The sequence below is a fragment of the Delphinapterus leucas genome, chromosome 6 (genome assembly GCF_059928025.1).
Source record: "Delphinapterus leucas isolate spDelLeu-1000000601 "Yukka" chromosome 6, BTC_Dleu_Yukka2, whole genome shotgun sequence".
Lineage (NCBI taxonomy): Eukaryota > Metazoa > Chordata > Mammalia > Artiodactyla > Monodontidae > Delphinapterus > Delphinapterus leucas.
Window position 1 is genome coordinate 89,426,692 of NC_143134.1, and position 24,485 is coordinate 89,451,176.

The following is a 24,485-nucleotide window of genomic DNA, read 5'->3' on the forward strand; positions in this document are numbered from 1 at the left end:
ATCCTCCACCTGAGTAATACAAGGATCTTAGAATTTTTAACTCAGAGCAATCTTATATATTATTATTGTCTTTTTTTAGTTTGTTTTTAAATCCCCCAAACTAGTCATTATGTTTATAATCAATAGTTATTTAAATTATCCTTTGTTTATCAGTTATTTGGTTACCATTGCTTCTTAAATTCCATTCTTTCCTTCTGTATTTCATATCCTTCTCATAGGCAACATACAGTTGGATCTTGTGGTTTGTTTTTTTTAATGCACTCTTTTAATGGGTACACTTAGACCATTAACATTGAAAGGCAATTATTAATATAGTTGGATTAATATCTAGTATGTTTGTAAATGTTTTCTATTTATTGAACTTGTTCTTTATTTCTTTTTTCCCTGTTTTTTTTCTTCTTTCTCTGGATTTAATTAAATATGCCATATGATTCCATTTTATCTACTTAGCACTACTGAACCATACACTTAAATATGGTTAAGAGGGTAATTTTTACATTATGTGTTTTTTATCACAATTTTAAAAAGATTTTTAAGTCAAAAATAATAGTTTTAGTGGTTGCCCTAGAGTTTTCAGTGTACATTTATAATTAATCTAAATTCACCTTCAAATAACATTGTACTTCTTAAATTGTAGGACAGTTACCTTCTAACAGAGTATTCCCAATTCCCCCTTCCTGTCCCTTGTGACATTACTGTCATTCATTTCACTTATCCATATGTAATTACCATATGGATACATTGTTACATTTTTACTTTAAACAGTTTCCTTTTAGATCAATTAAAAATAAGAAAAATCAAAGAATTTTTATCTTCATTTATTCCTTCTTTGACTCCCCTCCTTTTTATTTTTTGTAGATCTGAATTTCTGACCTATATCATTTTCCTTCTCCCTAAAAAAAATTTTTTTTAACATTTCTTGCAAGACAGGTCTGTTGGTCATGAATTCACTCCATTTCTGTTTGACAGAATGTCTTCATTTTTCCTTCATTTTGGGGGTACAATTTTCCAAGATATCGAGTTCTAGGTTGGTAGGGTTTTCCTTTCAGTGCTTTAAATATTTCACTCCACTCTCTTCCTGTTTACATGGTTTCTGACATGAAATCCACTGTGACTCTTATCCTTGTTCTTCTTTACGTAAGGTGTTTTCCCCCCTCCAGCTTCTTTCAAGGTTTTTCTCTGTCTTAGGTTTTCTGATGTTTGAATACAATATGTGTAGGTTTAAATATTTTGATATTTACACCTACTGCTTGGCATTTTCTGAATTTCCCACATCTGTGGTTTGATTATCTGACTGAATTTTGGAAAGTTCTTGGCCATTACTACTTGAAATATTTCTTCTTCATTCTCTCTTCTCCCTCTGATATTCCAATTATGCACATGTTATTCCTCTCAAAATTATCCCATAATTCTTGGATTGTGTTCTGTTCTGGGTTTTGGTTTGTGCCTTTGCTTTTTTTCTTTTTTTATTTTTATTGGGGTATAGTTGTTTTACAATGTTGTGTTAGTTTCTACTGTACAGTGAAGTGAATCAGCCATATGTATACATATATCTCCTCTTTTTTGGATTTCCTTCCCATTTAGGTCACCACAGAGCACTACATAGAGTTCCGTGTGCTATACAGCAGGTTCTAATTAGTCATCTATTTTATACATATTAGTGTATATGTGTCAATCCCAATCTCCTGACTCATCCCACCCCTGCCTTTGCTTTTTCATTCTTTTTTTTTTTCTTTTGCATTTCATTTTGGGAAGTTTCTTTTGAAATGTCTTCAAGTTTACTGACTCCTTACTTGACTGTGTCCAATCTATGGATGAACCCATCAAAGGGCTTCTTTATTTTTGTCACTGTATTTTTTTTAATTTCTAGCATCTTTTAAATTCTTTCTTAGCGTTTCCATCTCTCTGTTTACAGTGTCGATCTGTTCTTCCATGCTGTCTACTTTTTCCAGTAGAGCCCTAAACATATCAATCATAGTTATTTTAAATTCCCTGTCTAATAATTCTCAAATCTCTGTCATAGCTGAGTCCAGTTCTGATGCTTACTTTGTCTCTTCAGACTGTGTTTTTTTCTTGCCTAACTTTTTTTGAAAGCTGGACACCATGTACAGACAGGGTACAGAAACTGAGGTAAATAGGCCTTTAGTACGAGGTTTTATGTTAATCTGGCAGATCTCAGCTGTAACTCTCTGTATTCTCCTGTCTTTCCAGATTTTGCTGTAGCTGTTTGCCCTGCAACCTTAATTCTCTGATGGGTTGAGAATAGTTGTTGTTCAGTTTGCTCAGCTTTATTTCTTGTTGTAAATATGGGAGTGATGACTCCCAAGTTCTTTATACATCAGAGCCAAAACTGGAAGTCTCTCATATCCTTCTTACTGAAGTACATTGTTTAGCAGCTCAGCAAGAGTGTGTAAGTGGTAAACTCTCCTTTGTCTTAAAATGTTTTTATTTTCCTTTGTTATTAAATGATCATTTATCTGAGGATATATCAATTGTTATTATCTCTTAACATTTGAAGACATTTTCTATTGTCTTCTGACTTCTATTGATGCTTCAAAAAGTATCCTGTCAATCTAAAAGTTATACTTTCTCTCTGGTTGCTTTTAATTTTCTCTTTGTCTTTGATGTTCTTCAATTTTACTATAGCTTTGCCTAGATGTGCATTTATTGTTATTCAACTTGTATGGGATTTAGTATGCTTCCTCAATCTAATGACGTGTCTTGCAACAGTTCTGTAAGTTCCTTAGCTGTTATTTTTTCGAATGTTGCCTCATCTCTGTTTTTTCTATTTACTTTTCCAGAGCAACTATTAGATGTATATTGGACCTTCTCATGAAATAGTGTTTTATCTCTTACTCTCTCTTTCATATTTCCCAACTCTTTAGATTTCTATACTGCATTCCTGACAAATTCCTCAGCTCTGTCTCCCAAATCACTAATTTTCTATTCAGCTCTGTCTTACCCTGTTATTTAACCCATCAATTGAATTTTTAACTTTGATGACAAAATTTTTTATTTTTAGAGAATTTATTTGGTTCTTTTCCTAATCTGCTTATTCTTTTTTCATGTTGTTTTGTTCTTTTTTAATGTTTCTAGTCCTTTTTTCATCTCTTTAGTCATTTTATTGTCTCTTTCAGATTGCCTGGTATTTTAGGTTCTTGGAGTACTAATTTTCCTGGTTATATCTCCTGACTTGCCCTTCTGTGGTTTGCAATTTTTTAATTGTGAGCTCATCTTCAGTAATTAACATTAACTCTGTAGGCACATTGTACGTAATGGACTGTGAAAGTATCCAGATGAGAACTTTTCATGTGCTTCTGCTCGGCATCTCAAGAATTTCACTGACATGAGCCTAGTTTTTATATTAATTTCTCTTCTTGGGTTTCTTGCAAGTAATATAAAGTGAGATGCAACACCTGTATGTGCCATAGTTGGATTTCAACTTGTCATAGGAAACTTTGGTTCCCCCCTGAGTCTCATACAGAATCAAGTTTCCTTGCTGCTTCCCTCAGCCTACTGTTCATTTCATGGAAAGTATGGTCCTTCCAGGTTTCAAGTTTTTAGCAAGAGTTTCAGTTTCAACTCCCATATTACATAGGTCTAAAAGTGTATCTTCTGTCTTAACACCAGCATCAAAACTCCAGCCCCTGTTCACTAGGAACAATATCCTGGGCCGCTGGGACATTAGCTCATGCATGTAGAATTCTGGCTCTGAGTTCCTTCTAAATTTCCAGCGCCAGAGGATTTCTCTCTCTTTATTTAAACCTCAAAGACATATATATATATATATATATATATATATATTTAGGTATTTAGATATATTTTTTTTCATTGTTATACTTGATCCAGTATTTCTATTGTTTAAGATGGGATAGGTCAGACCTTGTTATTGGAACCAAAAATTCTATGGAGGTTTTTTTGGTTTTTGTAATTTACAAAATAATGTTTGCTCTTTTTTTTTTTTTTGCTGTACACGGGCCTCTCACTGTTGTGGCCTCTCCCTTTGCGGAGCACAGGCTACGGACGCGCAGGCTCAGCAGCCATGGCTCACGGGCCCAGCCGCTCCGCGGCATGTGGGATCTTCCCGGACTGGGGCACGAACCCATGTCCCCTGCATCGGCAGGCGGACTCTCAACCACTGCGCCACCAGGGAAGCCCTCGGGGTTTTTTAATTAGTAATTCCTCTACCTTCAATTATGCCTCACACTCTGCCAGCCCCCCTGCAGGCAGTGGCACCTGCTGGCAGGACACTGTTTAATCCTCCGCTCCACTCCCTACTCCCGAGGCGTCTGGCCGTGAACTCCTGGGCAGAGGATGCTGGTACTGTGTGTGGGCCCGGAGGCTGGCACCAGCCACTGGTATCCAGACTTCTGGCCCTGGTGTCTTCACCAGAAACCCCAGCCCTGCTCTGTGCACTGGAGGAGCTGAACTCATCATTGGCCTCCCAAGACCTTGCAGCCTCCAGCCCTTCACTGCTCAGAGCCATGGCCCCTGTGACCCAGGCCTCTCTGCCTACCCTAGTGAGGATCCCTGAGGGGAAGCCGCCCTTCAGTGTCCCTGCCATGCTGCAGCATAAAAGGTCTTCTCCTTTTGTTGCCTCCCCTACTGCTTCCCCTCTTCCCAGTGGACCGTCTCACTCTTCTTACCTTAGAATCATTCTTTCAGGTTGGAAGGACCTTGACTTTTAGCTAATCAAGCCCTCCGTGGATTCTTTTTTTTTTAATTGGGGTATAGTTGATTTACAATGTTGCTTTAGTTTCATGTGTACAGCACAGTGATTCAGTTATACATATACTTATATCCACTCTTTTTTTAGATTCTTTCCCATATAGGTCATTACATAGTATTGAGTAGAGTTCCCTGTGCTATACAGTAGGTCCTTATTAGTTATCTATTTTATATATAGTAGTGTGTATATATCCATCCCAATCTCCCATCTCTGTGGATTCTTAAACTTTTAATACAGCATATATGAAAAAGGATAGATTCTCCTTATATTCCTCCAGTGACGGGAAGCTCACTACTTCCCAAGGAAGCCCACTCCACTGTGAGAAAGCTTGGGCTATTAGAAAGTTCTCTTAGCTTGTTTCCTTCCCTGCTCACACCCCCAAGTCTTCCCTTCTTCATACCAAACAGCCCTAATTTCTCCAGTCATCCCTCCTAGGTAAGATTTCTTTTTTTTTTGCGGTACGCGGGCCTCTCACTGTTGTGGCCTCTCCCGTTGCGGAGCACGGGCTCCGGACGCGCAGGCTCAGCGGCCATGGCTCACGGGCCCAGCCACTCCGCGGCACGTGGGATCCTCCCGGACCGGGGCACGAACCCGTGTCCCCTGCATCGGCAGGCGGACTCTCAACCACTGCGCCACCAGGGAAGCCCCTAGGTAAGATTTTTAATCACCTCTTCTGAGCAAACTCTATTTTTTCTGCAGTGGAGGAGCCTGGCCCTGAGCACAGCCCTACGAGGGGAAGGGCAGAGAGAGAGAAGCACAGCTAGCACAGAGTAGAAGGGGACAGTCAATGCCCCGACTTCGGTTCATACCTCCAGAGACCACGTTGGTTTGCGGGCAGACACAGCACTTCCTAATTCATGCATAGCTCCCAGGGTGAGCCGACTGGACCCTCAGGGTGTATCTGTAGGACACTGCCCGCCCAGAAGAATCGGTGGACAGCCTGATTGTGCTGTAACTGTGGGTAACCCAGTGGCTACCAGCCTGGACTCTGGACCTGGCTTCCGACTTGGCTCCACACTTACTGTGCCCTGTGGCTGAGTCATTGCACTGATCTCACCAAGCCTCAGCCGTCCTGTCTGCACAGTGGGGATAATAGGAGCTCTGTGACTTTGCAATGAGACGGGGCTAGAAGCGTTCTCCTCAGAACAGAGCCAGGCCCATGGTAAGAAATGAATACACAGTCGCTACAACAATTACTACAGTAATGATTAGAACCCAGTGCGTTTATGAACTCAGACAAGAGGTAAGTCAGTGCAGGCTAAGTGGGTCAATGAAGGCCTCCCAGGGCAGGCAGGACTCCTGCTGGGGCTGGACTGCATAGATTTAGAAACAGACTGAAAGAATGTTCCATTCGGAGAAACTGTGAGCAGGAGTTTGGAGTGAGAACAACAACATCAAGAAAGTAGTAATAACCGCAGTCCCTGCCACCCTGCATGCTCAGAGCCATCCCTGGGGTTCCCGTGCCCGCGCATACACACAGTCACGCACACACACACATGCACACGCCAGCCCACCGTCTGTGGCCCCCTCAGACAGGAGGAGCCCAGCCCATGTGGAGTAGTGAGGGGTTAGGCCCGGCTTCAGCCAGAGCATCTTGTAGGCAAGCAGAGGGCTGTGGGAGTGGCGAAGGGTCATGCGGGAGATGAAGAGCTGGGATTGAGGCTTTGAGCAGTGGGAAACCACGAGGGGCTAGTATGTGAGGATGAGCTTCAGGAAGAGAAAGCCAACAGTGCAGCAGGGACAGGACAAGAGGCAGGAGCCCCACTGAAGGGTGCTTCCAGGAGAGCAGACTAGTCCAGGCTACAGACTCGGGGCCCTTCAGGGCACACTGCCCCCAAAGCAAAGCCAAACCTCCTCACCTCCACATTCCAGCCCTCTGGGGTTTAGGGTCCTCCTGCTTCTCCAGCCCCACTGTCTCTGACTTTCTTTCACTCAGCCCATATTCCAACCACCTAGACCGGCCTGCAGTTCCCTGCTGTACTTGCGCTCCTCCATGCCTTCATCCGTGCCGCTCCTTCTGCCTAGAGTGCCCTCTCCAACCAACTCTACCTTCTCCACAGAGCTGGATTCTGCCCATCCCTCAAGGCACAGCACGAATGACACCTCCTCCAAGAAGCCTTCCCCCATTCTTAGCCTGGCACACCTGTCTCCTCACTCCCTTCTCTCCCTACCCTCTCTCCTGGAGCTCCCTGACGAAAGAAAGCATGTCCACCACCTCATCTTTTTCCCCACAGTCCCCAGCCCTTTTTCTGACTCAGGGAGGGTTCAAGCCATCTCTGATGACCAAGCTCAATCATGCTCAGAAACACAAACCAGCCCCTTCCCAGGAGGAGGACGCCCACAAGAGTAGGCAATGCTCAGCCCCAGGCCCACCAGCCTGGAGAAATGCCACCGTTCAGAGGGCAAAGCAGCTTATGAGAGCAGGAGGCATTTCTGGTGACTTCTCTGTTAGACAAGGGACAGGACTTCTCCCGGTTTAACCTTCCATGACCTTTGAACTTCCTGGGAGGTCAGCAGCACGTCCCCCTTCCCCAGCTGTCTTTCTGTCTCTGGCCCGATGGGAGGGAGGGCCCTGGGCCTGTTCCATTTTGCGTCCGTATTGATCTGTTGGCAGCAATGGGCTGGATAATTAGCCAGGAATTAGGGTTTCTATTACAGCCAGGAGGCTGCTCCAGCTGATTTATCACCTGAATAATTTACTGTGATTGAAAGGAAATTAAAATGAACTCCATTTGACAACTGTGAGCTTTTATGGGCTTTAGTGAAGGCTCAAAAGCCAGATTAATAGCCTACTGTTGGTTAATAGTCTGTCGAGAGTAAATACGGCAGGCTGTGCTTGGTGGCGGCCTTCCTGGTGGCCAGAGGAGGGACCAGCTCCTGCCAGGAGCTCAGCACCCACCACAGCGTCAATGCGACTTTTACTGAAACAGATGCCACTGCTTGAAACACACGCACACATACCACCCACCGTTGTTTCCTTTTTTTTTTTTTTTCTCTTCTCCTCCAAGGTGATTTTTACTCACTCCACATGTAGGGAAAACAGAATTGCTTTTTCAATAACCATTTTGAAAAGGAAGTGTTTCATTGTCCCAGGAGTGTGTATATATTAACCCCTTCCACCCAGGGACAAGGGTTTACTAAGTTCCCACATAAAAGGGAGAAGCCTGGGACTTCCCTGGTGGCGCAGTGGTTAAGAATCCGCCTGCCAATGCAGGGGACACGGGTTCAAGCCCTGGTCCGGGAAGATCCCACATGCCACAGAGCAACTAAGCCCGTGTGCCACAACTACTGAGCCTGTGCTCTAGAGCCTGCGAGCCACAACTACTGAGCCTGCGTGTCACAACTACTGAAGTCCATGAGCCTAGAGCCCGTGCTCCGCAACAAGAGAAGCCACCGCAGTAAGAAGCCCACACACAGCAACGAAGAGTAGCCCCCACTCGCCACAACTAGAAAAAGCCCGAGCACAGCAATGAAGACCCAACGTAGCCAATAAATAAATAAATTTATTTTAAAAAGGGAGAAGCCTGGGCCCACCCACGCAGGGCAGATCTTGGCAGGAAAAGCAGCCAGGTGAGGGTGGGCTCTGAGCTCGTGGAAGTGACAGGTGGGACTCCAGCCTGGCCCTGAAGAGGAATGTTCTTCCCTTGGGCAGTTAGAGGTGGGTGATTAAGGAGGACCTGACCACCCAAGCCTATGGCAAGAATCTGAGGGTTCTACAATGACCAGCGGACTCTAGCTGCAAAAGTCCAGTTGTGAAAACCAGCCGGTCAGAAAACTGGCCCCTAGAATTGTTTGGGGACATGGAGGCCCATGTAACCATCTTGCGCAAGATGGACAAAAGATCTTGAGGTCAGATTCCAGCTCTGCATCCTCGACGAGTCCCCTTTGGGCCTGAAAATGGGGAGAACAGTCTGCAAAAAAATGTCCCAATCTGTAAAATGGAGCTCACAAATCTTGCTTAACCTGTGTAGCAGGCATTTACATGGAGAGTCCGATGAGAGGATGGATGTGAAAGAACTTAGAAAACTGTACAGGATCACTGCCGCTATTGTTAGGCTATTGCTGTGCTGCTGTTGTCACCACCACAATTACTACTGTCCCAGATATGGCAACGGAGGTCCAGAGAAAAAGTGACATGACCCGCCGGGCAGAAGCTGGTCTCAAGTCAAACTCCCCCACCTCCAAGGCCGGCACACGATCTTTCTTCCCCACAAACTGCCACTAGACCTTGGAGACCAGATGTTCACAAATGGAAGAGAGGTCAGTATCAGCAGACAGAGCTCTGGGTCCCTTCCTGGCACCGCCGCCATGCACTCTGGGCTCACAAGGCAAGGCCGCCAGCGGGCACGAGGGGCTCAAGGAACCCGTACCCTTGACGCTTCCCTTACCAGCCTGTGGCCCCTTGCTCGGCCGACATTCGTCCAAAGCGACTGGGAGTGGGGAGCAAGGGTATGTCATTCATAGTCCAGTGCCTGCGTGTGTGCCCGGCAGCCCCGTGGCCTCACCTCCCATCTCTCCTCATTACACCCCATTACGGGGAGGTGAAGCTGATTAACCAGAAAGCACTGAGTCAGTCATTATCCTATCGGCAGGCCCTGCCTCAGAACCCACACGGTCAGACAGGCCCTCGGCGTGTCCGCGTCATTCTGAAGGACACTGCATGGCCAGACTGCTAGAAACAGAGTTTGTGATTCAGGTCTCCTCCCCTGAGGCCCATCTCTACATGGGCCTAATGACCTGTCCCCTAATGTCGCCTCCTCCATGACTTCTCCCTGTGCTCCCAGCAGAGGCAACATCTGCATTCATCAGGGTCCATAGAACCTTCTCCCTCACCTTGCAGCTTCTGAATCCATGTCACACTGCACCTGTGTGGCTGGAGGCTGAGCTGATGCCTGATTCATCCCACCCTCCCTGCCCTGGGTGCCGGCACCGTGCCAGGCTCACAGCCAGCATGTAAGAAATACGCGGGATAAATGAGCATCTGAGCGTCTGAGCAAGTGAGTGAATGGATACCTGGATGGACTCCTGTCACATACGAAGCCCTATAGTCTGCCCAGGCTTCCAGGGCATTCCACGCTGGATGAACTATGACTAGACTCTGAGTTTCCATGAGAATCACATGAAACACAGGGAAGCACAATCCCTAACACCTAATGTCTGAATTAAGTAAATAAGGGCTTAATAGAAATGCCAGAGGTATGGCCCTCGCTTGCTGGCTGACCTCAGACAAACCCTATCCTTTCTCTGGACCTCTAGAAAATGAGGGGGTTGATAGCTTGCTTCTTTGGTCCCTGCTGGCTCTAAAATTCTGTAATATTGTCAAAGGTTTGCAGGTAACTTTTCTCCCAGATTCTGGAGGGAAATGTAGGCCTCATCCAAGGAAGGTTCCGGGTTGAGTTTCTTTTCTTTCTCCTCCTGGGTCAGATGGAATGTGGCTTCGGCCATCTCTCCGAAGGGCTCTGAGTGGGAGAGGCTGCCTGTGATGGAAACAGACTCCCTGAAGCCCAGGAACTACAGCGTGTGAGATCAGCTCTTACCAGCACATATGACTATGTCATTCCCAGAGGAGGTGTCACTCAACTTGCAGGAGAAAGACTGAAATCCTGAGCACAGTCTACGAGACCAGGCCCAGCTCCCCAAAATCTCCTCCCAGCCTCCCCAGCCCATTCCCTGAAGCCCAGCCACACTTTCTTTCCATTCCTCACTCCTGCCACACTCCCCCTGACCTCAGGATCTTTGCACTCGCTATTCCCTCTGCCAGGCACGCTCTCCCCACCACATCCCTTCGGGGCTCAGCATAAGCCATTGTGGCCTCCAGGCTGGCTCAGCATCTGCTTTGTACCTTTGGAGCACCTCAGACATCCCCTCCTCAGCGCCTAGTACATCTGTAATCCGTGACCCTTTGAGTAATCCTTCTTTATTGTGATTCTTCTACACATCTGTAGGCTCCCTGAGGGCAGGTCCAAGCCTGTCTTGTTCACTCATGTGCCTAGTGACTGGCTCCGTGCCTTGCACATAATAAACACTCATCAGTGTTTGTTAAGTGAATACATGACTTGCTGGGTGGCCTTAGACAAGTCTCTTTACCTCTGTGGGCCTCAGTTTCCCCATCTGAAAACAAAGTAGCTAGATGGTCTGTGAGAGCCCTCAGAGGAACTGCACAGAGACAGCCAGACTATCATAGGATGGTGGTCCCTGAGGCCTTGCTCACTCCTCCCCGTCCAAGGTCCCCTCCAGTACCTATTCTCTCCACAGGAGCCTGTGCTGCAGCCTATACTGTTTTGGGTGGCTCTTTGGAAAAACTTCAGAAGCATCATCTAATTAGCCTGTAGAGGAAGCTCAGCAGGCCAGTCCTCCCCACCAGGACCAGCCAGCAAGTGCTGGGGAAAGTTACTACTCACAGGTCTCTGTGACTCACCCACGAGGTGGGAGCTCTCGGCAGGCAGGAGCCAAGTCTGAGCCGCCCGTGCCTGCGAGGTGTACAGCCCAAAGCCTGTCACAGACGGGGCACCAGGAAACAGTCTCCTGAATCGAATCTGGTACTGGAGGGACCTTATCCAGGCCCCAAGAGCCTCTCACTGGGCAGAGCCTTTCTGATGTTATCTCTGCAGCCACAGGCAGTGACTGCTTCTCGGCCCAGGTTAGAGCAGGGAGCTGCTCAGCAAGGGATCATCCTGCTTCCTTCCCTCTCTTGCAAATGACCCAGCTGCGAGTTTGTCCAATGAGACACTTCCTTATTTCCAGACTCTTGGATTCAGTTCTAAAAGCATGACAGGACAACGTGACGAGAAGGCTGACAGTAGGGGACACACCAGTGTCATCATAACCTGGTTTATGGCCAGACGGTGCTTACATATTTCCACCTGCACCCTGACTGACAGGATGATGACCCAAGACCACCTCAAGTGGCCCAGAAGATCATTACACCACCCTGTGCAAAGAGCCCTGGGAAAAGACACCACCCCACAGCAGTGGCAGAGCAGCCAGACACGGCACAACCCCCCGCCGGCCAGAGAGAGGAGGCACCAGGGCAAGCAATTGAAGAAGCCCCAGACACACGCTCCAGACCTCGTGGGATGCTGCCACTGTCCAGGTTTGGCGGAGAACGAGAAGCCCGGCTCTGAGTAGAAGCTGGCACTCTCACCCACTCCCCACTGAATGCCTTTGGGTGGGTCACCCAGGCCTGCATGCGGGTGGCAGGTGTGGAGGCAGCGAGTCGGGGGCATACCTGCTCGGGCTTGATGGGCTCTGCGGTGGTGAAGATGTCCGAGTAGTGCTGCCTCTCAAACACGCGGTCCAGCACCTCCAGCTGCTGCTGCGTGAACAGGTCTCCCCGCATCTGCTTCCGGAGGAAATCTCTGCCCGTCAGTGAGTGACCGTTCGGCACAGGAGACTCCTGAATACCTTTGATGAGCATGAGAGAGGAGGGGTGAGTGCAGGTCACGCAAGCTGCTGGGGAAGACATGTCAGACCCTGGATTGGGAAGAGGGCCTGAGAGACCCACGAGCCCAGCTCCTCCCCTGATGAGAGAGGAAACAAACAGGGGCTCAGACGCGGGGGTCTTTGGCCAAGGTTGCCCTGCTGGTTAGGCCAGAGCCAGCTTCCCACGGTCACAGGCCGGGCCCTGCATGAAGCATGCATCATTGTGTCTAATCCTCACAATGAACCCTATGTAGATGGCATTATTTCCCCCATTTTTCAGATAAGAAAATTGAGGCCTAGAGAGATTAACTGATTTGCCTGAGGACTGGAGCTCGGGTTGACTCAGAGGCTTAACCACCAGGTGCCTCTCCTGCTCTGAAGATCCCCTTGGAGGTATAGTTTTGTCCCAGAGCTGACGCCCTTCCCCAGGACAACTTTCACCACATCACGTGACCAGCCAACAAAACACTGTGTTAGGAAGGCTGTAAGGAAACAGATGCTCTCACACAATTCTGATGGGAGTCTACTGGTCACACACCTGTGATGGACAATTTGATAAAATCTATCAAGATCACAAATGCAAGTTCCCTTTGACAGAGCAATTGTACCTCTGGGAAATTGTTTTACAGTTAGACTTACACATATGGGAAGTAATATATATGCAAGGTTCTAGTAGCAAAAGACTGGAAACAACCCAAGAGTTTATTTGTAGGAGCTGGTTAAATAAGTTATGGTATGCTCACACAGTAGAGTACTGTATGGCAACAAAAAGGAAAGAGGATTCCATCTGTGAATTGATATGGAAAGATCTTCAAGATTCATCGTTAAATGAAACATAAATAAACAAGATGCAGCACAGCATGTATAATATACAACGTTTTGGGCTTCCCTGGTGGTGCAGTGGTTAAGAATCCGCCTGCCAATGCAGGGGACATGGGTTCGAGCCCTGGTCCCGGAAGATCCCACATGCCGCGGAGCAACTAAGCTCATGTGCCACAACTACTGAGCCTGTGCTCTAGAGTCTGCGGGCCACAACTACTGAGCCCGTGTGCTGCAACTACTGAAGCCCGTGCACCCTAGAGCCCATGCTCCGCAACAAGAGAAGCCATGGCAATGAGAAGGCCATGCACCGCAACAAAGAGTAGCCCACGCGCAGCAATGAAGACCCAACGCAGCCAAAAATAAGTAAATAAAATAAATAAGTTTATCAAAAAATATACATACGTTTTGTGTAAAAAAGAAAGAAAATAAGACTTTACACACATTGTGTGTGTGTATGTGTATACACACACACACACACATATATGGCTCTGGAAGGCAGCATGAGAGACATTTAGAGTGGTTACCCATTCAGGGAGGTAGGAGCTAAATGGATGGAGGCAAAGGAGAGGGAGACTTTTCAAGGCATGCTTGTTTTGTTTTGTTTCATTATAGAACTTTAAATGTATTGCCTATTCAACAAAATGTAACTTACTAAGAAAGCACAGGATTCAGTTCTCTATGGGTTCTGTATTGTTAGCTCTTCACTGTGATGATGCCTACATTTCAAAGAAAATACTACGAATTATCAATTAAAAATTAAATGGTTGAAATATCTTTCGTGAGCTTTGGGCTTGAACCATTCAAAATGAGAGAAAACAAGGAGGATGAAAGAGTCCAGTGAGGAAATGGCCTGCAGGGCCATCATTCCTCAGGGCCCTCTGGGACCGAGTTGCTCACGCAGGGCTGCCCAGAGACACTGCTGGAAGCCAGGCCCGGAGGTGAGGCCTGCCTTTGCCATTGGGAAGCCCCCGTGGGAAACCAGCGTGTGTCAGATCTCTCCCGGGCAGGTGCCCTTACCCAAGGCCTTGCCCAATCCCCCTCCCACCCCCCACCCCGCCAGTCCACTGCCACCCTAGGCTTCATCCATCATGTCAAAACCCCACCCATGTGAGGAAGGAAGCTGAACCAAGGAGCTTGAAGCAGTGGGATATTGTGTCCCTGAGACACTGCCCCAGGTTGGTGTTTCCCCAACTGTCCTACCCAGGGCAACTGCAATACAGGCTCTGACATTTGAACAAAGACACCAGCTTTGGGTGTTCACATGAGTGCTGGCCTTGCAGAGTCCCCCGTGGCAGCTGATAGCTCAGAGCACCCCAGCATCCTTGACAGGAAGGGCCTTTAGAGGTGGCTTGGGACGCCCCTGAGAAAATGGATCCCAGATCAGTTTTGACCCAAGAGGATACCTAAGCTTGGCTGTAGACTGAATGACCAGACACCCCAATGTGTGGGCCAAGGAGGGAGCAGGTCTCTCTGATTGATGTCCCCCGGTCTAAAGCCTGAGGCCCTCCTCTGGAAGTCTGTGACACTGGCCTACCACGAGACAGGTCCCTGCTCCTGCCCACAGGACATCATCCTCAGAGACCCCTCTTTCGTCATGGCCTATATCCATGGGGATCATTCCCACAAGGGCACCAAGACTAGCAGGATGTGGGAGCTCATGGCCCAGCCTGTGTCTGCCCAGCAGTGTTCTCCCATTGGCTGGCATCCACCAAGTAGCCCATGCGTGCACAGGTACACACACACACACACACACACACACACACACACACACACACACACACACACACACACACACACACACACACACACACGGGAAGGAGGCTCAGCTGGCTCCTCCTCGGCTATTGCTCTGGCCACTCATCCTGGCCCCAGTCACTCCTGCCAAAGCTTGACCTTGGCCTGGGTCCCCAGTGCTCCCGCTGAGTCTCCCCCTGTCAGAGAGACCACGTCCACTTTAGGAGACTTTTCCCTGGTCACCAACTTCACTTATAGTCCCCAGCCCCCATCCTACCAGCCAGACCCTATTAAAGGCTCCTTCCTATCTGCCAGCTCCTGACGTCTCCTGCCAAGGCTTCTCCCTGCTGAGCCCCCTTGGGCAGTGCCCACCTCTTCCCTCCCACTCAGGCTGCCCCCTCAGACACTCCACATCTCTGCCCCTGGAGGAGGCCTCTCCCTGGCAGCCAGCCGGTCCTCATGCTGATGTCTTCTCCCATGGGCTTCACAGGCTGGGCTCTGTGCACAGCTCAGAGCTCTGGAAAGGCAGAGCTGTACCTCCACTGAGGAAGCTCTGAGGAGATGGCTTGGCTGAGGGCTCCTGTGGGCAAGGTCACTGTCCGGTCACCAGGGAGACCCTGGCACAGAGTTAAGGCTCAGGGCACATGCTGACTCAAGTGCATGCACTGGGGGTCTCTGGAGGACCAACGCCCCCCCAGGACACCGCGCATTCTTCAGCACAGGCGGCCGCGCTGGGGCCTGCTCTGAGTCTCCCAGAAGGAAGGCTCACCGCGTCCCACTCTGGCCTTCCGACAGTCAGCCACAGCACCACGGGCGGAGCCCGGGAGAGTGTCCAGGCTGTCTTGGTGACCCAGAGACTCGGAATGGAGGACTGTGAGCTGGGAAGAGGCACCTCTCCAGGCATTCGGCCCAATCCTGACCCCTCTGACTGCTCCCGCCTGCCAGCACCTGCACCTGCTTTCTCTCCTCGGGAAGGAGGTGAAGTCTACCTGCCACTTTGCACAGAAAGTCTGTCATTTCCTTAAGAAGGCCTGGGCCACTCCTAAATATACGATCATTTATTCATTCATTTAACAGATATTGATAAAGAGTTTACTCTGCACCAGGTAATATTTTTAAAAAACCGAACACAAAACAGAGGATACACCAATGACCAAGACAGGCCCCTCTTTGCAAACAAGAAAGGGCAGCCCACTTTAGTCAAGTGCTCACACAAACAGATATGATTACAAACTGTGATAAGTAGGAAAAGTGCCTAGAAATATATTCAAACGGCCATGTGTAATGACCTCACCGGGAGGAGTCAGGGAAGTCGCCCAAAGCGGAGTCATGCTCGAACTGAGAGCAGAGGACAAGATGTCAGCAGGGCAAAGTGGGGGATGGGATGGAGGGGGTGTGCCAGGCAGAGGAGATGAAAAGGACAGAGGGAGTGGGAGGAAGAGACCCCAGGAGACTCTGGAGAGGCAGGCGGGGGTCCTGTCAGGCAGCCACAGAGGCCACAATAGCCACGGAGGTCATCTGAGCCTCGCTGGGGGGAGGGGGGCCACGGAAAGGGGCTGGGGAGGCAATCGCCCTCCACATTTCTCAGTCCCAGGGCCTGAACTGCTAGTTCCTGTAGATCAGGCTGTGCTTTCTAAGCCCTGCTCCCAAGGTCTGGAAAGACTAGGAACTGGCAAGATGAATTTTACATTTGTGCACATTTGGAGGTGATGCCGGGAGTCAGCCTGTCAGCCACAGGTGATCCACAGAGCCCATATGGAAGGTAAATCGCTCCTCATTGGCGTGGGCCCTGTTGCCAGGACAGACACTAATGATGTGCACGCATGCCGCCTCCTCTAGGGTGTCTTCCTTCATGCCTCAGTCACTGCTCCACCTGACCACTTTCTCCCTCATATTAGGAGTCAAGCCCCTGGGCCCTTCACTCTCACGTAGCACTATCAGCTACCTTGGGGAGAAACACCACGATTAATTCATCTCTGTCTCCTCCACAGAGAACATCTGTGGAGTAAACAAATTAGTAATACCACCTTCACTCTGCAGGTCTGGCCTGTAAATGTCACAGTCCCTCCATTTGACCCATTCATTCATTCGTTTGTTCATTCTTCTCTCAACCAACCTTAGAGAGCAGGCGCTGGGCTAACGCTGGGCACAGAGTTATGAGCTGGCCCAGCCCTGTCCTCATGGAGTTACATCCAGTGGAAGAGGCAAATGTTAACTGAAAAATAATCAGACCAGTAAAGGTGCAAGTGTCAACCAAGACAAATATTCTGACGAAAAGGCTCATGGTTCTCAAAGGCCAGGGACATGGCTGACCCATCTCTGGGTACCGCAGACAGTGGGTGAGCATGAGTGAAACAGATTACATGCAAAGAGACGGCTACAAAAGTGAACACCAGAAAATCACACCCTGCACAAGCACAGGTCTGAACCTCCAGGCCTCCAATGGACGCTTCCATAGCGTTTCTCATCCACAAAGGTGCTGCCTCACTTCAATGGAGAATGTGATCTTGGAGACAGGCTCCAGAAGCACTCGGACCCATTGAATTCCAGGGAGAAAAATCTGAACTCACAATGTGAATGGTATGCTTAAATATATGGACAGACATGGGCAAAAGTACAAAGGTATACAGGGGGCATGGTATCTTTAAATCTTTTTTTCTACTCCAAATCAAATAATATGTAATAGACCCAGTGCTGGGCTTAGTCAACCATGGCTCGTAGAATTAACATTCTGGAAGCTAGCTTCAGGGGAGCAAGGGGCAGGAAGCTCCATCTCGGGGAGCAGAGAAATGCTGGCTTTAAATTTCAGGTTAAACCAATGTTATTCACAACCTGGCTTTGAAGCTAAAAGCTTTACACAATCGGGTCTGGTCACGCAAAGAGGGAGGAAGCAAAATAGCCTCAGATTCCCATCTGTCAAGAGAAAGCTGTCTCCTGTGTGTCTTAAAAGATCATAAACCCATTGCGTTTTCTTCAGAGCACAGCAGATTCAGGGGTTTTGCATTTTTCTTGGAGGGTTCTGGTTTGTTTCTTTAAAAATCGTCATGTACTTTATGTCTGCAGATGCTCCCTGGGAAGAAAGAAAATAAAAACAAACAGGAGTCTCCATAATTCCTTCTGGCATCATGGCCTTTGGGATGCAGCCCCAGCTGGCGGCTCCAGAGCCCAGGAAAGGAGGCTGGAGCTACTGGGTCAGTCTCTGGCCTTTCTCAGAGTCCCATTTCCCTGCAGAGCCCAGCCCAAGCCAGAGCCCTGACACAGCCTCCTTTATCCTCACAGTTGCTCCTCAGCATGGCAGGGCAGTGGCAGGGCCCAGTGGGAAAAGGGTTGGGAGCCAGCAGACCTGGGTTCTAGCCCCAGCTCTGCCCTTACTTGCTGTGTGAGCCCAGACAGGTTCCTCTCCCTCTCTGGGCCTCACATGCCCCATCAATAAACTAAGGAGGCTGAGTCAGTTGTTTCTAAACATTTTCTCCTCCAAAAGCCACCGAGATTTTGTCAACTAAATAGTATTAAATGAGCATTAACCTATTTTTCCATTTTGGTTGTTTGTGCAGTCTTTGTAGGGGACACCCCCCAATATTCATTCTACCCCTAAATGATGGCCAAACCTACCCAGGAGATCCCATTCTCTTTGCTAATACTTACTTTAAGAATGGACATGTGAGGAGAGGGGGCCCTTGGAGGGGGCTTCCAGGAGAAAGTCAGAGACAGGAGAAATCTTTTTTTCTTCACTGGGCTGCATTCACCCTTAATCTTTTTGAAATTGTGAAAATAACTCCTGTGTCCCACCCTTACCCCAGGCTCTGAGGTCTTCTCCCGGTCTGGCTGGCAGTGCTCCAAGGAGGCTGACTTCCAGCCAGTTTGCTGCTTCTGGACTCTGGCACCCACCATGCTCACAGCCCTGCCTCCCCCAGTGAAGACAGGGACAGAGCCAGGTCTTGGTGGGTCATCTGCCACAGGAGTCTAAAGCCAGGGAGGTTGGGAACATTGAACTGGTGTGACCTGGGGCATTTCCAGCTAGGGTCAGGTGAGTCCAGGGAGCTTGGGGTTGGTCTTCTCAGATGGCTGCCATGGCTAATTCTTAAAGCAATCCATAAAGCAGAGACCAACCAAATTCAGACCATGCTAACTTGCAGCTTTAAGAAACTGTTTCTGATGCAATGGAAGCTTGCTGAGGGCAGTAGTGGCTCCAGAATTTTCTCCATAGGAGGTGATAGGCATGACTATGGGTTACAAAAGGGGGGGGTGAGGGTAGACAGGGTACTTTTTCTGGGGCTACATCAGCAAAATGCCCTGCATACATACCACTGAAAGTGAGAGAGCATCATCTGTCCTTAGCTAAGAATATAGGGGTAGTGACAGAGATGATGGGGAACACAGGCTCTCCAAGCCCCACGATCTCCCACTGGATAGAACACTGCTCCGTGCCAGGGCTGAGCCAAGTTATTTTCGCATCCTTAAATTTCATTGATCCTCATAACATCTGGGTGAGATGTGTATTCTTACTCCATTTTACAGATGAGAAAACTGAGGCTCAGAGAGGATGAGTAACTGAGATCACTCAGGTGGGACTTGGGCCTCAGTCTCTTGTCTGCAGATCCAATGCTCTCTCCACTTCCCTTTACTCCTCAGGTCAGCTACTAAGACTAAAGCCCTCTGTTTCCTCATCTGTAAACTGGGAACAATGGTAAGCAGGACCATCTCTAGGGCTTTTATAAGGATTAAATGAGATAATTCCTGTGACACACTTAGCACAAAGTTAGTGTCCAAACACCGTAAGCTATTATCATCATTTATATCAGGAAAACCCTTCCAAGGCTGTCCCATGACAAAGCCCAAGCCTCCCAGGCCTCCATGACCTGCCCCTCCAGTCAAGGTCACCCCTCTAGTCAGCCCCCAACACCATCCCAGTAAGCTACTCCTCATTCCCCAAGTGTCCCTGATGCCACTCCCTGACACCACTGTTCTTTCCATTCCCTCTGCTGACTCATCTTCTACCCCTGCCCATCAAAGCCTGGGCCTCTCTGAAGCACAAGGCTCAATTAATCACCCTATCTTCTAGGTCTCCTCGGCAAGTTGCATGGGCCACCACTATTATCCTGGATTTCACTCCTCACAACCCACCCTGTGAGGTCCATCCTCTTGGAATCCCCATTTTATTGCTGAGGAAAGTGGAAGAGATAATAAGTAACTTGTTCAAGGTCACAGCAAGGTCACATGGTAGAGCACTTGCACACCTTTTAACACGTCTTAAGAGTCAAGCTGAGCACCGTGATGGATGTGATACAGCATACTAGGGAGGTTCAAATCCTCACTCTGTCTCTTACAAGCCTATGATATTTGAGAAACTTCGTTAACCTCTCTAATCCTCAGTTTTCTCATCCATAAAATGAAACAATACATAATGATACATGGGATCAATGAAAGAATTGAATGAGGATATATGTAAAATGCTTAGCATAGTACCTGGCACGTAGTTAGTACTCAATAAACCTGAGCTGTTTCTAGGATTATCCCAGTCATACCTCGTTTTATTGAGCTTTGCAGATAATTGCATTTTTTACAAATTGAAGGTTTGTGGCAACTCTGCATCAACAAGTCTATTGGTGCCATTTTCCAACAGCATTTGTTCGCTTCGTGTCTCTGTGTCACATTTTGGTCATTCTCATGATAGTTCAAACCCTCTACCAGCAAAAAGATTATGACTCACTGAAGGCTTAGGTGACGGTGAGCATTTTTAGCAATAAAGTATTTTTTAATTAAGGTACATACATCATTTTTAGAAATAGTGCTATTGCAGAATTAATAGACTACAGTATAGGGTAAACATAACTTTTATAGGCACTGGGAAGCCAAAAACTGTGTATGACTCCATTTATTGCGATAGTTGATTTACTGGGGTGGTGTGGAACCAAATCTGAAACTTCTCCAAGGTATGCCTGTATTTCCTCCCTTCCCTGCTAAGAGTATAAGCTCTCTGAGGACAAAGCCCATGTCTGGCTCACCTCAAACAAGGGAGATGCTAATCGATGTTTGTTGACTGAATGAGTGACCTGGGAAGACTTGAGGGGCTGCAAGTCCGAATGGTTCAGGGGAACTCAGTAATAGGATAGTGTCTGGCATCATCAGAGAACTCCGGAGAAAACCTTTGGAAGTGACCTCCAATATATCAGTGATCCCGGAGGAGAAAGAGTGAAGCAACTAAGAGCTTATGTTCTACGTTCTAAGAAAGTGCTGAGGCAATTCACAAAATTTTAAACAAGAGGATGATAAACTACCAAAATTCAGTTGAGCGCTAAGCTTCCTGGTGACGCACACCAAAAGGAAAACACAGCAAGTCTCATAGTGCTCAGAGTCCAACAACAACAACAAAACGCCATTAATTCTTCTACACAAAATAATTCACAGGGCTTCTCTTCTCTGCATGGTGTTTTGAATGATTAGGGTAACTCAGAGATGACTAACAACACAGAGGTGGGTCCTGGAGGAGGAAACATCAGAGCCAGACCTCAGATAAGGGGAAGGGACAAGGTGCTGGCATAAGGGGAAAGGATTCCAGGCCCAGACAACTAACTTCAGTCGGCAACATTTCTAGAGCATCTATGTGAGCCAGGCCCTGTGCTGGGGATCAGGGTGGCAGGGCTAGAAAGGTCCCACGGCAGCCCAGAACCAAACTCGATGTTCCAGGTGATTTTATAAATGCCATCCTAAACCGGGGCAGCACGCTGAGAAAAATCAGAACGGCATGGAGGAAAATTCCATTGGAACGACCATTATTCAGCCATTAGTTTCACTCAATCTTTCTTCTCGGGAAGGAAAACGCAAAATTGTAAAATTGCCGAATACGTTCAGGTTCGACCAGAGTGAATCTGATTGTGCCGTGTGTTACCCAATGAGTCATAGGCTGTCAGTGAGGGAAAGACCCCAAAGGACTGATGATTCAACACTCAGAAACGGCAAAGGGATTTGTTTGGGGCCAGAAGGCAGGTCCAAGGTGAGCTGAGCCTAGGAACACATGAGGCCCCTGATTCCTGTTCCAAGCCTCATGGATCCATTCATTCCTGAGCAGCATGCACCAAACTCCTGCTGAGTGTTTGGTCCTGCACTTGGCACCTGAGCTAGAGAGCTAAGTTCTAACCCCTGTCTTCAAGTGGGGGACACAGACAAGTGAAAAGGTCCAATGCAGTAATGGTAAGCCGCCCCAAGAGCCAAAGGCAGAAGCAAACCTGAGAAGCAGAGGCAGCCGTGGGAACAAAACGGTAGTAGCCACTCCTTATACAGAGCTTACTCTGTGCCAGGCACTATTTTAAGCAACTTATCTGTTTAATCCTCACAACAACTCAGTGATGTTGAGTCTGTTATTGCCCTCTCCCATTTTGCAGATGAGGAAACTGAGGCACAGGGAGCACAGGGAGCACCTTGCCCAAGGTCACACAGCTAAGAGATGGACAAGCTGGGATCCAAACCCAAGCAATCTGGCTCCAGAGACTGCTCCCACCCCTACACTAAACCACTCCACTTAATCCAGACTGGGAGCAGGGGTGATCCAGAAAAGCCCCCTGGAAAAGATGAAGCCCAAGTCTTAGGGATGAGTAGGAAGGAGTTAGCCAAAGAAAGGGGCAGGCAAGAAGTGCATTCCAACCAGAGGGCACAGCACATGCAAAGGTCTGGAGGCACAAAAAAGCCTGGTGCACCAGGGAATGGCTATAACTCAGTAGGTTTAGAGGGCAGGAACTGGGGGGAAGGGGAGGGAGTAAAGTGTGCAAGGCTCTTTCCTCCCCATTTAGCGGCCTGGTACTATTATCTATTATCCAGAGCCTAACATATACTCTGATGTACAAACAGTACAAATACAGTATTGAAGCTCCCATGGTGTTGGTATGAAGAGACAGGATTTCTTTGTGCTTAAATGAATCAAGATGACCTCAAAGAACAGGCAGGAAGGAAGTAATACCTTATGCATTTCCACAGGACAAGTCTGTTCTCTCTAATCCGTACTGTCCAAGTCTATTACCTCGTACAGTAGTACCTAATCACTCCACCTTACAGAGAGATATGCACACTAATTAGGAAGGATGTTAACCACCATAGTGAAAATATTCCAAAGCAAATGAAATATTACTAAGAGCAAAAGGATGATTTGTTTCTGTGAATTGTGCTTTCAAATGAGATCAAAGAATGCTAAAGGCTTCGTTTTAATTATACCTAGAAGGACTTCTCAGGCATGCATCCCTTTTTCGGCTTTCACGCACATAGCAGTCTCTCCCCATCCCCCACTGTGCAGAAATAAATAAATAAAAGGGTATAAAATCATATTTACTCTGATATCTTTGCATTACCCCCATTTGAGTTTTTAAATTACTGTCTTTATTTTTTTCTGAGGGCAATATAACTACAAAGAAGGTTCATATTTTGAAGTGTATCTATCTGATCATTGCACAAATGTTTTCGGGAGAAATCACTATATTTCTCCAAGATGGGTATGGGTTTTGTCATAGATCAAAGTGAGAGGGAGGAAAAAAAGATAAATCATCAGAGATCCAAAAATACTTTTCATTTGGAGAAGATATCAGGCCATTTCGATGGGGCTGATGGAGTCCCTGTTCTGTCTCCATTACCCAAGGCAGGCAGCCCCAGCCAGGAGCCAACTACCAAGATTATATTCCCCATAAGATGGTCCCCAATATATATATATATATATATATATATATATATATGATCTTCAACCTCTATTGATTGACCAATTTCACAAGCAAAGACTGGTGAAATGAAGCTGAAATGAACATCATGCTTTAACTCATTGAACCTATCAGGCCTGAGTTAATCTCACTGTCCACTGTCTCTGATAGAATTCAATTGATCAATCATGTTTCGGTGATAGTACCATTTCACTGGCTTATTGCTTCTTCATTTCAGAGCTTGACCTGTTAGATATACTTGGACTGGCTTGACTCCTCTTGGATACACAGAGATCAGCCTCTGTCTGCCAACGTGTGTCATCTCCTGTCCCAGCTGAAAAGAACTCAAGAGGCTTTTGTGTAAATCTGTGATGTGTTTTTCCACCAGACATACACACATGAGTGGTGGATTTATGATGGCATGGAATTGAAAAAGCACAAATTATAAGAGAGGCTCTTTATTCTGCACGGAAGCACCATCATTCCCTTTTACATAGCTAAATTGATGTGCTTGGGCTCTGTACTCAGCGGTGGCATGTTCTTATATTGGCAGCTGTACGCGCCCAGACAGAGTAAGGCACATGTGGAAATGGTAACAACAACGACAATAACAATAGCCACTCCTCAAGTATACATTCACGCTGACCTTTCACATTCATCAGCTTCTCTGATTCTCACCATAACCTCAGGAGATGGGCAAGAGATTATCATTCCCATTTACAGATAAGAAAATGGGCTCAGAGAAGGGGAAGCAGCTTGTCCAAGGTCACACAGCAGAGCTATCAGGCCAGTTGAGCCTGAGAGCCCTGGTATCTCAGCTCCTGAGTGCCTCTTACCCAGCTGAGGCCGACCTCCAGGCAATTTCAGAACTGTGGAGTCACTTTGGGTATACCACTCTGTCCCTGGCCACCTGGACGAAGGAAACGTCCTCAAAATTCGGTTCAGAGAATTTTAGAGCTTACGATGGATTCTAAGATCAGCTGCAGCATCTTCTATAGCTTAGAAACTGAGACCCAGAGGGCAGTAAACAGTTTTCCAAAGTCACCAAGACACTCAGCATCCCAGTCAGGACTCAAACCTGGATCCCAGGCCCTCAGCCC

General features: G+C 47.6%; 1 protein-coding gene across 1 annotated transcript in view; it reads right to left on the reverse strand.

The window, feature by feature from the left end:
• The window catches only part of PAX5 (paired box 5), a 189,690-nt gene that overhangs the window by 113,559 nt on the left and 51,646 nt on the right, over nucleotides 1-24,485 (reverse strand). Inside the window, exon 6 of the mRNA XM_022600108.2 lies at nucleotides 11,958-12,133. Coding sequence (XP_022455816.1) covers nucleotides 11,958-12,133 — 176 coding nt within the window. The remainder of the gene's footprint in view (nucleotides 1-11,957; nucleotides 12,134-24,485) is intronic.